At 66.7% G+C, this 12,620-nt stretch overlaps 5 protein-coding genes across 5 annotated transcripts in view; 3 read left to right on the top strand and 2 right to left on the bottom strand.

Moving 5' to 3' along the window:
- Positions 1-3,438: 3,438 nt before the first annotated feature.
- On the top strand, positions 3,439-4,444 carry CHLNCDRAFT_21393 (hypothetical protein; the record flags this gene model as incomplete). The annotated part of the gene is made up of 3 exons (XM_005849770.1): positions 3,439-3,692; positions 3,869-4,013; positions 4,196-4,444. 3 exons carry the CDS (start codon positions 3,439-3,441, stop codon positions 4,442-4,444), a joined length of 648 nt encoding a protein of 215 aa, XP_005849832.1.
- Positions 4,445-4,791: 347 nt separating this feature from the next.
- CHLNCDRAFT_30404 (hypothetical protein) lies at positions 4,792-6,702 on the bottom strand. The gene is made up of 7 exons (XM_005849510.1): positions 6,650-6,702; positions 6,328-6,445; positions 6,062-6,179; positions 5,806-5,941; positions 5,487-5,693; positions 5,205-5,313; positions 4,792-5,091 (listed from the first exon to the last, which is right to left on the bottom strand). The coding sequence occupies exons 1-7, from the start codon at positions 6,682-6,684 to the stop codon at positions 4,882-4,884; spliced, it is 933 nt and encodes a 310-aa protein (XP_005849572.1). The 5' UTR covers positions 6,685-6,702; the 3' UTR covers positions 4,792-4,881.
- Positions 6,703-7,447: 745 nt separating this feature from the next.
- Positions 7,448-9,642, top strand: CHLNCDRAFT_142977 (hypothetical protein; the record flags this gene model as incomplete). Its single annotated transcript, XM_005849769.1, has 7 exons — positions 7,448-7,463; positions 7,629-7,797; positions 7,882-7,954; positions 8,127-8,190; positions 8,403-8,686; positions 8,836-9,232; positions 9,338-9,642. 7 exons carry the CDS (start codon positions 7,448-7,450, stop codon positions 9,640-9,642), a joined length of 1,308 nt encoding a protein of 435 aa, XP_005849831.1.
- A 538-nt stretch (positions 9,643-10,180) lies between these two features.
- On the bottom strand, positions 10,181-10,876 carry CHLNCDRAFT_20890 (hypothetical protein; the record flags this gene model as incomplete). Its single annotated transcript, XM_005849509.1, has 4 exons — positions 10,181-10,215; positions 10,330-10,350; positions 10,460-10,603; positions 10,756-10,876. Coding segments are annotated over 4 exons (321 nt in total), but the record flags the coding sequence as incomplete, so codon positions are not given.
- Positions 10,877-11,490: 614 nt separating this feature from the next.
- Positions 11,491-12,620, top strand: part of CHLNCDRAFT_57257 (hypothetical protein) — a gene marked incomplete at its 5' end in the record, with an annotated part of 4,034 nt that continues 2,904 nt past the window's right edge. Inside the window, 4 exons of the mRNA XM_005849768.1 lie at positions 11,491-11,541; positions 11,712-11,934; positions 12,136-12,245; positions 12,472-12,583. Coding sequence (XP_005849830.1) covers positions 11,491-11,541; positions 11,712-11,934; positions 12,136-12,245; positions 12,472-12,583 — 496 coding nt within the window. The remainder of the gene's footprint in view (positions 11,542-11,711; positions 11,935-12,135; positions 12,246-12,471; positions 12,584-12,620) is intronic.

The following is a 12,620-nucleotide window of genomic DNA, read 5'->3' as shown; positions in this document are numbered from 1 at the left end:
TTGGGCAAGCCTTGAACACAAGTTTTGCAGGGAGACAGCTTTGTGCTAAAACAAACCAAACAGTATGGGAATTCAAAGTATTTGCAGGTGATTTGTACAAGCTGGTGAAAAAATGGGCAGTGCTGCCGACAGGACAAGGAATTCAGGCTGAGGCGGCCAGAAGGCCATTGCGGCTGTGCCACACACAAATGCGGCATTTTGAATGAGATGAGAAATGCAACAAGGGATGGCAGGTATGCTTCAAGGCTCCAGGAATGTCAGGCACACACGCCACGGCTCGGCAGCAATGTGCAGCTGCCAGCCGCCCAGCTGGGCCGGCGGCAGGCGGCGCAGGTCCTTCAGGCTGAAGCAGCGCCTGGAGCTGCTGCTGTATGCAACCAGTCGCAGACTGGTGCAGCCAAAGTGCTGCATCCCGCTGCCGCACACCAACTCAAGGCGGCGCAGCCCGCCAGCTGCTGCGGAGCGCAGCGCCCCCCGAAACAGGTCAGCCAGACACCGCCCAGGGAATGCCAGCTCACTCACAACCGGGGTGCCAGTGCGGCAGCTGCCGGCGCTGCCGGCGCTGCGCACTCCAGTGGGCTGCAGATCAATGACGGCCAGCCCAGCCTGTCCCAGCCAGGCACCGCCGGCATCTATCCATGTGCAGCCTCCCTGCGCTGCCGCCGCCACTCGCAGGAACAGGCGGTCTGCTCGCCCTCCCAGGTGCAGGGTGGCATCGCTCACAATGCCGCCGCTGAGCTGCAGCTCCAGCTGCAATGGGTGGCTGCTGGGTGGAAGACACACTGCTGCAAACCCGCGGGCTGTCAGGCTGCCTGATAGCCCCGCCAGCAGGCTGGTGCCATCCAGGGTGGTGCCTGGGCTGCCGGCTGCACAGCCATGGGGTGCGGGCGGGGGCGGAAGGTTTCACCCATGGTATTGTATCAAGTCATCTGATGACTTGATATCCAGCAATGTGCATGCGAGGGGCGGGCGCCGGTACCAAGCCTTACCGGTGAGCACAACCTCCCGTACGCCGGCAGGAAGCGGCCAGGTTGGCGGGCAGCAGCCGCTGCTCCAGTCCCCGCTCAAGCTGTCGAGCTGCAGCATGGACAGGTCTGAGCCCTCGTGCAGCTGAATGTTGTGCAGGTGACGCAGGTGGGGCGCGGCGCGCAGCTGGAATGTGCGGTTGCTCAGCAGGCTGTGCTGGTGCTCCTTTAGGCAGCCAGGATGAAACCGCAGCTCTGCATAGGGAAGAGGCGTGCACAGCTCGCAGCGTTGGTCAACAGAAGGTTCATCCCCCCGTGAATTGGTCGGGAGCCTCACAGCACACAGCCGCACAACCACGTGCGGCATGCCTCAGCCCACCTGTGGGCACAGCCAGAGCCGCCAGGAAGTGGAGGTCGGCCGCGCCCAGCTGCCCCAGCGGCGGCAGCCTGTAGGCGCCGCGCAGGCTGTCGCGCTTGCTGAGCTGTACCCCACACCCAGCTGCCTGCTGCACAACAGGAGCCTCGGCGCGCTGGTGCTGCATCCGCACCGCCTCCACCTGCTGCCAGTAGGGCAGCGCTGCATCTAGCAGGCTGCCGAGGCTGGCGCTTTGCACGTAGCGTAGCTGGTGGGGCCAACAGGGCTGCTGCTGCGATGGGCGCGCCAGTCGGGAGACGGCCGCTGGCCGGCTGAATGCCAGCCCGCTGGCCTGCACCCGTACCTGCTGCACGGGCAGGCGGTAGAAGGCGGCCAGCAGGGCGGCGGCTCCGATCCGCACCAGGCTCCTGCCGCTACATGCGTCAGTGTCCAGCTGTATTGGAGAGGGAGCGATGGCGGCGCCAGGGAGGTGGGCGGGCACAGTCATCAGCAGGGCTAGGCAGGCTGGCGGCTGGTGAACGGCTGGCACCACTGCAAGGGCGCTGCAGCTAGATGACCATGGCACACCGGTGCCCCTGAGTTTGCCTCACTCGCTCACCAGTCCCATGAACAGCGCCGTGCCGCACTCCAGCTGCACCTCCCTGCACTGCTGCATCACAGTAGGTGCGTCCAGGAACACGCGCCCACCGGGACACGCCACCCGCAGGAGCTCCAGGCGCAGATGGCCAGGCAGGTGCGCCCTGCAGGCGGCCAGGCCAAGCAGCCGAGATGGCACACGGGTTCCAGCAGCGCGGCGCAACCAAGCGAGGCAACCCTCGCCTCCAGGCGCAGCTATGAGCCTCACTTCTCAATCAACTCAACTCACCGTGTCCCCAGGCCAGCCACCTCCAGCTCCAGCCGGCGCAGCCCTGCCGGCAGCGATGCCAGGTCGGGGGCGGCATCGGTCTGCAGCACCAGATCCTCCAGTGCATGCAGCTGTGCCAGCGGCGCCAGGTCCACCCGGCTGCGGCAGCCGCTGAGCAGCAGGCGCCTGAGGCTGCCCGCCAGCGCCGGCAGCGCCTGGCAGCACTCCCGGGTGGCCAGCCAGTCGTGCACCGCCAGCTCGCGCAGGCAGCCGGCCTGCAGCTGGCGGAAGGCCCACGAGGCCAGTGCGCGGTGGAGCGCCTCTGTGGTGCGCCTGCCGCTGATGACCGCCACGCCAGGCGGCGTGCAGAAGTGCAGGGACCGGATGGGTCGAGTGCGCAGCAGCAGCAGGATGGCGGCCGCCTCCTGCTGCAGCAACCTGGCCACCTGGGGCGCCTCCTCCGGCAGCAGCAGCCCAGGCTGGCCTGCGGCAGCCTCGCGATACGCCGCCCGCCGCTCTGCTGTCCAGCCGCCCGCGGTCACCTGTAGGTCCAGCGGGCTGCGCTGCCGCACCTGCTGCCGGCCGCTGGCGTCGGCGAGCAGGGCAATGAGTTCTTGTGCGCTGGCGAGGCGGTGAGGGTGGCGGAGGGAGGCGGGGGTGGTGGGCTCGGTTTGTAGGGGCGGCTGGCTCTGGGGGCTGTCCAGCACCGACACCGGGGAGCTGGTCCTTTGCAGGAGCTTTGTGCCAGGATGCCACCGCCCAGGGGACACCTGCAAGGCACCAGATAGTCAGCATTGCGGCAAGCTGCCGCGGCATGCACATGCCAAGAGGCCGGCGCCAGCGACCCTCTCGGCATGATTCCGTTTATTTCATTGAGCTCCACAGCCCCTGGCCTACCTTGGTGGCGCGCAGGTCCACACAGGTCTCATGCGGCGACATTGTTCGACGCCCGAGGCAGTGCCCCCCAACCAAGCCCAGAGGGCTTCCTACAGATTGATGACTCTCATCAGGGCTGAATTGGGTGGATGATATGGTGCATGCACGAGCATCCTGCGAGAACTCCAGCCAGCGTGAGATGCCAGGTCATAGCACAACATTCAATTCCATAGGCCGCTGCAGCAAGCGTTTGCTTCGTGAGTTCCACCTCCCACCATCGAATGCCACGCATCGGTGTCCTGATCAGCTTGTTGCAATTCATTTGTTTCATTTGCCTGTTTTCGCTCATCCCAGCGCCCTGCACGCGTGCCCAAGCCATGAGACCGCAGTTTGTCACGTTTGGGGACTCAATTACGCAGCGCGGGTTTGCACCCGGCTGGACTGGCTTGCTGGCGGACGCCTACCAGCGGCGGGCCGACGTAATCAACCGCGGATACAGCGGCTACAACTCGCGCTGGGCCTTGCAGCTGCTGGACCGCGTGTTCCCCGAGCCCACTGCTGCCGCGCCGCCGCCCCGCCTGGCCACGGTGTTCTTTGGCGCCAACGACGCTGCTCTGCCAGACCGGGGCTCGTGAGTGACCCGCGTTTAGAGCCCTGTGGTATAGAGATGTGCCTGCTGCTGCTTGCGCATTGGCGCACCACCAGGCCACACAGCAGCCAGTTGCCACGGTGCCATCATCTGTGTTGCCAAGGAGCGCCTGCCTACCTTCCCGCCCCTCAAGCGTAGCCTCCCCCACCCCCGTGCAGTGCCCGCCAGCACGTGCCGCTGGACGAGTTCCGCTCCAACATCCGCGCCATTGCGCAGCGCCTGCAGCAGATCGGTGTGCCTGCAGTGGTGCTCATCACACCACCGCCCATCTCCGAGCCGGACCGCCTCGTGCATGTGGAGAAGGTGGGGGCCGGCGGGCAGCCCTGGTCTGCCCGCCTGCCATGCGGTGCTCTCCCTGTTGCGATGCGTTCCTGTGGCTGCGCAGTGTCGGCTTGCCAGTGCCAGCCCTGCCGGCACGCCTGCCCTTGTCGCCGCAGCCGCCACTCCACTGCCCCCCCTCCACTGTTTGGCTGCCCACTGTGCAGACTTACGGCGTGAAGCTGGAGGTGCCGGAGCGGACAAACGAGGTGGCGGGGCAGTATGCGGCGGTGGTGGAGGCGCTGGCGGCGGAGCTGGGCCTGCCTTGCCTCAACCTCTGGCGCGCCTTCCAGCAGGTGCAGGGCTGGCAGCAGAGGCTGCTGAACGACGGGCTGCACCTGACGCCCGAAGGGAACGCCGAGGTGTACCGCTTGCTGCAGCAGATCATCGACCAGCGCTTCCCAGAGCTGCGGTGAGGGCATGGCTGCGGCGGTGGCTGCAGTGGGGCGGGGTGCATGAGGGCGCAGGCGGGGCGCTGGATGGCGGCACACCTAGCAGACCGGGGCCTGCACCTTGCGCAGTGCCCGCATCTCAATCGGAGGCCATGCTCCCTGGTTGTGCTTTGCCTGGGTTGCTGTTGTGCAGGGTGCAGGCGCTGCAGTTTGACGCCCCCGATCATTCAGCGGTCGACCCCGATGATGTGCCCGCCGCCTTCCAGCGCCACTTTGGCACGCAGCAGACGCAGCAGCAGCAGCAGCAGCAGCAGCAGCAGCAGCAGCAGCAGGGCTCGGCGGCAGCCAAGGAAGAGCTGTGAGTGTCCCCCGTGAGCCTCGTTTTGCATTTCGTGGCTGGTTGTGCAGAAAATTGTGAATTGAAAACTGCAATGAACAATAACTGTGTCACTCCAACGCCATCACATGATGGCCGCGGGCTGCGCCGCCACCGGCTCCCGCCCCTCATCCACCTCCACCACCAGCAGTCGGCCAGGTGCCGCGGTGGTGGGCCCTTTCGCATATAGCCCCGGCAGGTAGCAGCGGTAGGCGGGCATGAAGCGGTCCACAAACGCCGCCACCTGCTCGTCGGTCATTGCGGGCTTGCCGGATGCCCGCATCGCCTGCTCCGCCTGCAAGCCAGGGGGAGGCGCGCAGAGAGCAGGTCCAGAGAGATCGACACGTGTGAGAGCGCCACCTGGCTGCAGTGGCAGGGGCTGGGGTGGCGGCTGGGATGCGTGCGTACTGCCCGGCAGCAGCGCCTCGCCTGCAGGCGCCAGCGGTAGGCGTAGTCGGGCTGCGCCACCCGCACCACCAGCCAGGCATCCACAAACGAATCCCAGGCCTGCTTGTAGCTGCAGGTGGTGTGTGGGGGGTGGGTGGGGGTGGCAGGGGGGGGTGTGGCAGTTGGGTGTGCAGCCGCAGAGTCAGGAACCGCCAGGCAGGGAGAGCGGCCTCGTGCAGACAGCACAGCGCCTTGCCGCCACCCATCCCTCCTGCAGCTGAAGCTGCTGTCGCTCCCTCCCACCCCTGTCTCATCCTGCCTTGCCTGCGCAGGAAGGTGTTCACCGGGGCGAGGTTTGGGTCCACCGCCGCTGCTGCTGTGTCGTCCACGGGCCCAAAGCCCAGCATCCAGCCCTCAAACAGCACCACATCCACGGGGCCGGTGGCCACGGGCCAGGTGGCGGGGTCGGCGCGGTCGCCCTGCCCACTGTAGGCAGACTTGTCGTATCTGCTTGCCATGGGGGCGTGAGGGAGGAGGACACAGAGTGGTTGGAGTGGGCGGGAGGGCTGGGCAGGCACACCGCAGCGAGTCACAGCACATGGCTCCCCACGAGGGCACGCACCGAGGGACTGGCACGCTGCTGCCCGCTGACGTAGCGCCTCGCAGCGCGCGCAGCGTGTCTGTGCCAAGCTGCATGTCGTGGGACCCTGCATTGCCACGCATCTGCAGCAGCGGGTTGCCGGGGTGCGCCGCCGACACTGCAGGGCACCAGGCAACAGCGTTTGTAGCAGGGGACTGGAATGCGCCGTTCATGCCAATGATGGATGGCGCGCACGGGTGCCCGGCCCGGCCCTGCACCCACCCACCCACCCACCCACCCGCTTGCTGGCCCTGGTAGGTGTGGTAGAAGTCGTCTATGGAGATGGAGGCGGCGGTGGAGCCGGTGTAGGCAAACAGGGCCTCCAGCTGCTCGCACAGCGTGGTCTTGCCGCAGCCCTGCAGCCAGGCAGCGCCAGTGCATGCGTGCTTGTGGCACGGGAGCCAGGCGCTGGCGGCATGTGGCTGACAGGGCTGGCAGGCACCAGCACGGCAGATAGGCAAGCGAGGCAAGCGCTGGGCTGGGTGCTGAGACGCCCTGGCTTGCCTGCGGCGCGCTGATGCCCAGGACCAGCGGCGTGCCGCCGCTGCCGGCGGTGCGGTGCTGCTGAAGCTGGCGCTGGCACCAGAAGAAGACAGGCAGGTAGTACTGGAAGATGCGGCGCCTGCGGGGGAGGGGTGGGCGGCAGCAGGGACACATCGGCGGGGGATGGTATGCATGGCGATGGGCGACTGACTGTGCTCTCTACGGGCAGTCTGTGTCAGCACAGGCCGATGCGATTGGTGAGCGACAGCCCTGACATTAACATACACAGGCCACAGCAGCAAGCGGCGAGCTGCTGCCTGGCGGGCAGCGAGGCCAGCCCCACTTTTCCGCCGGCGCCAGCTGCTCCCGTGGCGGCATGGCCAGGTTGGCGGCCACGCGGTCTCCCAGCTCCACCCAGCGCCCCACATCTGCTGCCACCTCCGCCTTGCTGATGCCGCAGCTGGGCAGCAGGGGCGAGGCGGAGATGAAGTCTGCACAAGACGGGAGGGGTGGTGTCGGCGATGGGGGTCGGGCTACAGGGTGATGGGGTCCCAGTGGGTTCAGGACGGAGCGAGCATAGGAAAAAAGCAGCACGGCTAGCCTGGTGTGGCAAACTGCGCACCGATCAGGCCTGCGGCATCTGCAATGGCGAGCTTGTCTGCTGCGGTGCCGTTGGCGGTGGCGGCTATCACTGCTGCCGCCCGGCCAATGCCGCCGCTGCTGCTGCCACGCTTGAGGTGCTTGTGCAGCAATGCGCTGATAGCCGTGAGCATTCTGGAAGGATGCTGCTGAACTCGAGCAAGAGGGGAGGAGGTTGGGAGGGTAGTGTTTGGCCGAGTACAGCGCATACGCTGCTTTGAAGTGCTCCCGATGGCAATGGATCGCGTCTATCAGTGTTCTGCGATGGAGGGAGAGCTTTTAGAGCGATCCTCAAACCATGGGTGTCGCCAGTGCCTAGCTGGCGGGCGCGAAGCCGAAAACTCCTCCCCACGCAGCGCCCACCAGTCCATCGCGTGCAACCATGGATTCAACCCCGGAAGATGGAGGCAAACGCAAGAGAACTGTGCGTTTCAGTGAGGACCCCCCCTCTGTGCGCGAATTCGCTGCCGCACCAGCCGCCAAGCGCGTCGCAATAGACCCCATGCAAGCCTTGGAGGGTAAGGAGACCCCCGAGACATTGTTCGCGTTGTGTGAGCGCGCCGCCCTGGGCCCTCAGTCCCGCCGCCCTGGTGCGGCGGCACCACTTTCTCTTCCATCTGCCCTGCCCATTTCGCCGCCCTGTTTACCCCTTGCTCATTTTTGTTGAACTTTGCAATGCGCAGGCGAGATCAGCGGCGTGCGCCTGGGCAGTGACGGCATGGAGGCTGGCGTGGCCGCGGCACGGCGTGCGGCCGCCCGCAGGCACCAGCTGCTGGCTGACTTTGAGGAGGGCGGAGTCTATATGGGAGATATCGAGGGCGCGGAGGAAGACTATGAAGACCCCGAGGAGATGTGAGCAAGCTGCTCTAGTGTTGTTTTCCGAGCGCCCGCCCATCCTGGTCCCCTCACCCTGCCCTGCCCTGATCCTGCTTGCAGGTTCAATGATGCGGGCATGGCTTTTGAGCCCTTTCACCTGAAACGGGAGCGCGAAGAGGGATACTTTGATGAGGTGCCCGCCTTGCACCCGCCCTAGCGCCCCCCCAACGCCATCGCATCTGCACGCTGCACCGGTGCCAGCTTGGCATGTCGCGACACCCACCGCTCCCAGCAAATCTGGCATCCAACTGAGCATCCTGCACCTGCCTGCTTGCCTGCTTGCCTGCCCACCACCTGCCCTGCAGGACGGCAACTACGTTGAATTCAAGAGCGACGATGTGGAAGACGCCTGGGCCGACGGGCTGGCCAGTGCGTGGGCTGCCCAGCTGCCACACCTGCCGCTCTGGCTTGCACAGCGGTGTCGGTTGCTGTGCGGCGCACTTGCTGGCCTCTATAGCGTCGCTTGGCTTTCTAGCCCATGCCCCTTCTGTAGAGCCAGCGGTGGAGGGGCCATTGCGCGCCTCGCTCCCGCCTCCTTGACCCCTGCCACTCTTGCTCGACTCGCTTCTGCTGGTGTGCAGATGTGGAGGTGGACGAGGAGTGGCTGAGACGAGTGATGCGGGGGCGCAGCAGGGCTGCGGCAGATGTGGGGGCGGCGGGAGCGGAGGAGCCAGACCTGGCGCCGGAGCAGATCCGCAGCCACAAGCGCAGGATTGTGGACATGCTGCTCCCCGGGGAGAACGTGCTGCAGGCGCTCCGCCGGCTGGCCCGCGTGCGCCAGCTTGGCGGCGGCGGCGCCGCGGGTGGGCCGGCCACCCCGGCCGGCGACCCACTCACCCGCCACCCTCGAGCCTTGGGCAACCAGGTGGGGCGCGGTGCAAAGGCAGGGCTGAGTGCCCCCGGGCAGGGCTCAGCCTGCTTGCTGCTGCTGCTGCCGTGGCTTGCCTACCTCCATGTGCTGCCTGAGGCATCCAACTTGTGCTGATGTGTTGGCCAACCATCTGTGCCGTGCAGGCCATGCCGCCCACGGTTCGGGAGCGGTTTGAGCAGCTGACAGAGCTGAGCAGCGTGTTGATGGAGCAGGGCGTGTACAGCGTGCACAGCATGACGCGGGAGCAGCTGGAAAGCAGCATCGCCGGCGACAGTGGCGGCGGCAGTGGCGGCGGCAGTGGCGGCGGCGGCCCTGCTGCTGCTGGCAGCGTTGGGGAAGGGGCCCTGGTTGCTGCCAATGGCACAGCCAGCGCAGATGCGGGGCAGCAGCTGGCGGAACGGCTGCTTGCTGCAGCTGCGGGGTCGGGGGCTGGCGGCGGCAAGAATGGGTCTGCCAGCGGCGTGGATGGCGAGGAGGCAGCGGCCGCGGCTGTGCGGCACCAGGTTCGGGCGGTAGCGGATGCTGAGCGGGACATCTTTGGTGAGGATCCACCGCAGGCACCTCCTGCTGGCGGTGCCGGGCAGCACAGCCCACCTCCGCCCGCCAGGCAGCAGCAGCCCCAAGGCGCCGGCCCTTCTGCTGCAGCGCAGCAGCCTGCGGGGACCCAGGATCACGGGGCAGCCCCCCAGCGCGACGCATCTGGGGACGTCAGCATGCAGGACCAGCAGCACGAGGGCGCGGCGGCAGCAGCCCCCGGTGCCTCTGGTGGCGGGTTGCCGCCGCCCGGCGACGAGCTGGATGGTTTTGTGCTGGACAGCGCCACCGGGCTGCTCTACAACTCGTCCCTCGGTTGCTACTACGACTCGTCGCGCAGCCTGTTTGGGGATGCCAGCAGCGGCCTCTGGTACCGCTTAGATGGCGGCACCGGAGAATACCAGCTGGCCAGCTGACCCCGATGCCTGTTCTCTCGGGACTCTTTGCGTTTTCTTAGTCGTTTTGTAGTCTTCCCAGCCTCTCTGTATACTAACTTCACCTCAACGGATCGTAGCACGACTGAGGCTGCCCTTTTGCCGCCTGCATCTGCGTTGCGATGTGCTAGACCTCGCACAGTGCTCGTGCTATGCTACAGCGGGGAGTAGTCAATATGATCAAAGTGCTCTGATGAACCGAAACAAATACAGGCAACGGGGGAGAGAGTAGATTGAAGGCGCAGATGGGGCTGTGCCGCATGTTCGTTCGTAGTAGGGGACACCTGTTGACGGGGGGGCGGCGCCAGCTGCTCGACTTGGGGCTCGCCGGCAGCCATGAAGCTCACACTCCAAATGACTTGCCGCTGCAAAAAGCAGGGATAGAATGGAGTCTGTGTATCACGCCAGGCCAGGACTTTAGTGAAGTACTGTCACATGCAGTCACATGCCTGGCAGCCACAACATGGCCCCCAGCCCAACCGGCCGTGTGGCATTCCCGCAGGCACGTGCTGCCCAAAACTCACCATCCGCACTCAGCCGTAGAGTTTGGATTCACTGCACAGTGGAGGGAGGAGGCAGCAGGCTTAGAACGAGTGCATGTAGGTGGGGCACAGGGCATCGCTCTGTGTGGTGACAGGAAACATGCGACACAATGATGACTTCACTCACGGAATTGGAAGCCGCCTCCGACTGCAGGCAGGCATCCAGGCCAGGCAGGGAGTTGGACCCAGGCAGGGAGCTGCACACACTGGTCAAGACATGTTGCCCGGTCAATGCTGGGCGCGATGGCAGGGCTCACCTAACGCGCTGGAGTAGTCCAGGCGCAGGCCAAAGAGGTAGAGCAAGCTCTTGGAGTCGCAGACGAGCTTGAAGGCGCCGTCGTCGTACTCCATCACCGCATCGTCCTTCTTCACATTCTCCGCCTTCTCAAAGTCCATCACGTCTGTGTGGCGGCCGGGGCAGGGAGGGAGGCGTGATGGGGCGTGCGTCGGCGTGGCGCGAAGCAGCCCAAGCGCAGCGCAATGAAGCCTGATTGATGGGTTGAGGAAGTGCAGCAGCACCCTGTCCCAGCCATCCTGCTGGCCACGCCCTCACAGGACATGCCGCTGCAGCCGCCCGACTTGACGCCCATGCGCAGCAGCAGCTGCTTGTCGCCGCTGTCCTCCCGCAGCTTCTTCAGGTGGGCCAGCGCCGCGTCAGAGAGCGTGATGGGCGGGGCCGGTGGCGCCGCCTTCGTCTTGCCTGTGCGGAGCAAGGAGGCGGCACGAAAGCAGATGCATCTCCCACACGGATACAGAGGGTGGCGCAGGCGGTCGGCAGTCGGCGGCGACGGCGCCGTGCCGCGGCCGCCCTCGCTGGCTTGTGCGCAGCACCCTGCCGCCTCTCGGAAACCATGCCTGCACCCGACCCTCACCTTCTGTAGCGGCAGCTGCTCGCACCAGTCGCGGAATGGGGTTTGGCGACACGAAACGCGCAGGCCTGCAGCCTACCACTGCCGCAGGGCGGCCCACAGGGCCCACAGTGTGGACGCTGCACGGTCGCATGGCCAGTGGCGACATAGGAGCAGGAAGGAAGGGAGGGAGGAGGGCGCTCAGCTGTGGCTGCCTCCGCGCTTGGGAGGAGGCTGTGATTGAAGGATAGCTTGGGCCCTGGACGCTGCCTCTCCGCTTGGGCACGCGATAGCTTGCGCAGCAGGAAAAGAAAACTGCTGAGCGAGATGGCAGGGACATTGGATGCTGGGGGATTGCTGATTAAACAACTGAGTAGAGTGCTGGGTGCAACAAGGGCCTGGCTTGGGTCGGGAGCGTGTGTGCGGGCCGCCCAGCGGCAATGGCAGAAACGGAGGAGGCTTTTCCCGCCGAGGACTCCCTGCCGCCGCAGGTGTTCCAGGCAAGATGGAGATGCCAGCCACGGGCTGGCAACTCGCCGCACATGGAGGGGTTGCTGCCGTGCCCTGCCTAGCGCCGCCGCTGCTGCCGCCTACCCGCCGCCCCACCTGCCAGCCCTCACGCGCTAGCGCCCGTTGCCCTTGCTGCCCAACCCCGCCGCAGCAGGTGGATGAGGGCCTCACGCCGCTGCAGGCGGTGATGGAGTGGGCGGCGGAGGGCAACCCGCCCGGCCAGCGTGTGGCCTACATCCTCAGCATCCCCGCCGCCGCCGCGGAGAGCAGCCTGGACGAGGCGCGCAACGTGCTGCTGCCGCTGCTGACCCAGCTGGCATTCGACGACCACCCGGACGTCAAGCAGGCCACCGCGGAGGTGCTGGGCCCGCTGGGTGAGCTGGCCCCGGGGTGGGCGGCGGTGGCGTGGCGGGTGGGGCGCTGGCGGGTGGGGCGCCGGCATGGGCCGTGTCGCCTGTCCTGGCATCCCGCCGGCATGCTTCGCACCACCACACCACCGCCGCCGCCACCACCAACACCAACACCGCCGCCGTCACCGCTGTCGCCACCACCTCTGCCGCCTCCACCGCGTGCAGGCCCCATCCTGGCGGGCAAAGATCCTGAGCTGGGGGAGGCGGGTGGCAGCGCCGATGCCATGGACCTGCTGGTGCTCGCGCACCGCCTGCTGCAGGACGCGGAGCGAGGGGTGAGCTGCGGTGAAGGGGGGGGCTGGTGCAGGCCCCAGCAGCAGGGTGCAGGCGGGATGCAGGGCTGCAGCAACCTGGCAGCCGCTGCGGCCCGGCACGGGCGCTGCGCCCACGCGTGTGGCCGACGCCGCCGGCGCCCAGTCCGGCCCGCCGCGCCGCCTCCCAACCTCTCCCCCTCCCCGGCCGCCGCCCGCCGCCGCCGCGTGTGCTGGCTGGCTGGTGCAGGTGCAGGAGGCGGCGGCCAGCTCTGTGGCCATGTTTGCGGGGCTGCTGACTGCGGGCCACAGGCGGGACCACCTGTCTGCGGTGGTGGATGCGCTCATGCACAACTATGATGGTGGGTTGGAGGGGCGGTGGGGGGCGTGAAGGGGTGG

The sequence above is a fragment of the Chlorella variabilis genome, assembly GCF_000147415.1.
Source record: "Chlorella variabilis unplaced genomic scaffold CHLNCscaffold_5, whole genome shotgun sequence".
NCBI lineage: Eukaryota > Viridiplantae > Chlorophyta > Trebouxiophyceae > Chlorellales > Chlorellaceae > Chlorella > Chlorella variabilis.
The sequence above is the reverse complement of the archived record's forward strand: the minus strand, read 5'-3'. Positions and strand labels throughout refer to the sequence as shown.

Coding starts and splice junctions, on each gene's coding strand:
- CHLNCDRAFT_30404 (XM_005849510.1), bottom strand. CDS start 6,684: ATGCCGCCACGGGAGCAGCTGGCGCCGGCGGAAAA. Junction 5,314..5,486: donor CAAGGCAGGATGAGACAGGG/GTGGGAGGGAGC, acceptor CACCACCTGCAG/CTACAAGCAGGCCTGGGATT. Junction 5,092..5,204: donor CGAGGCGCTGCTGCCGGGCA/GTACGCACGCAT, acceptor CCTGGCTTGCAG/GCGGAGCAGGCGATGCGGGC.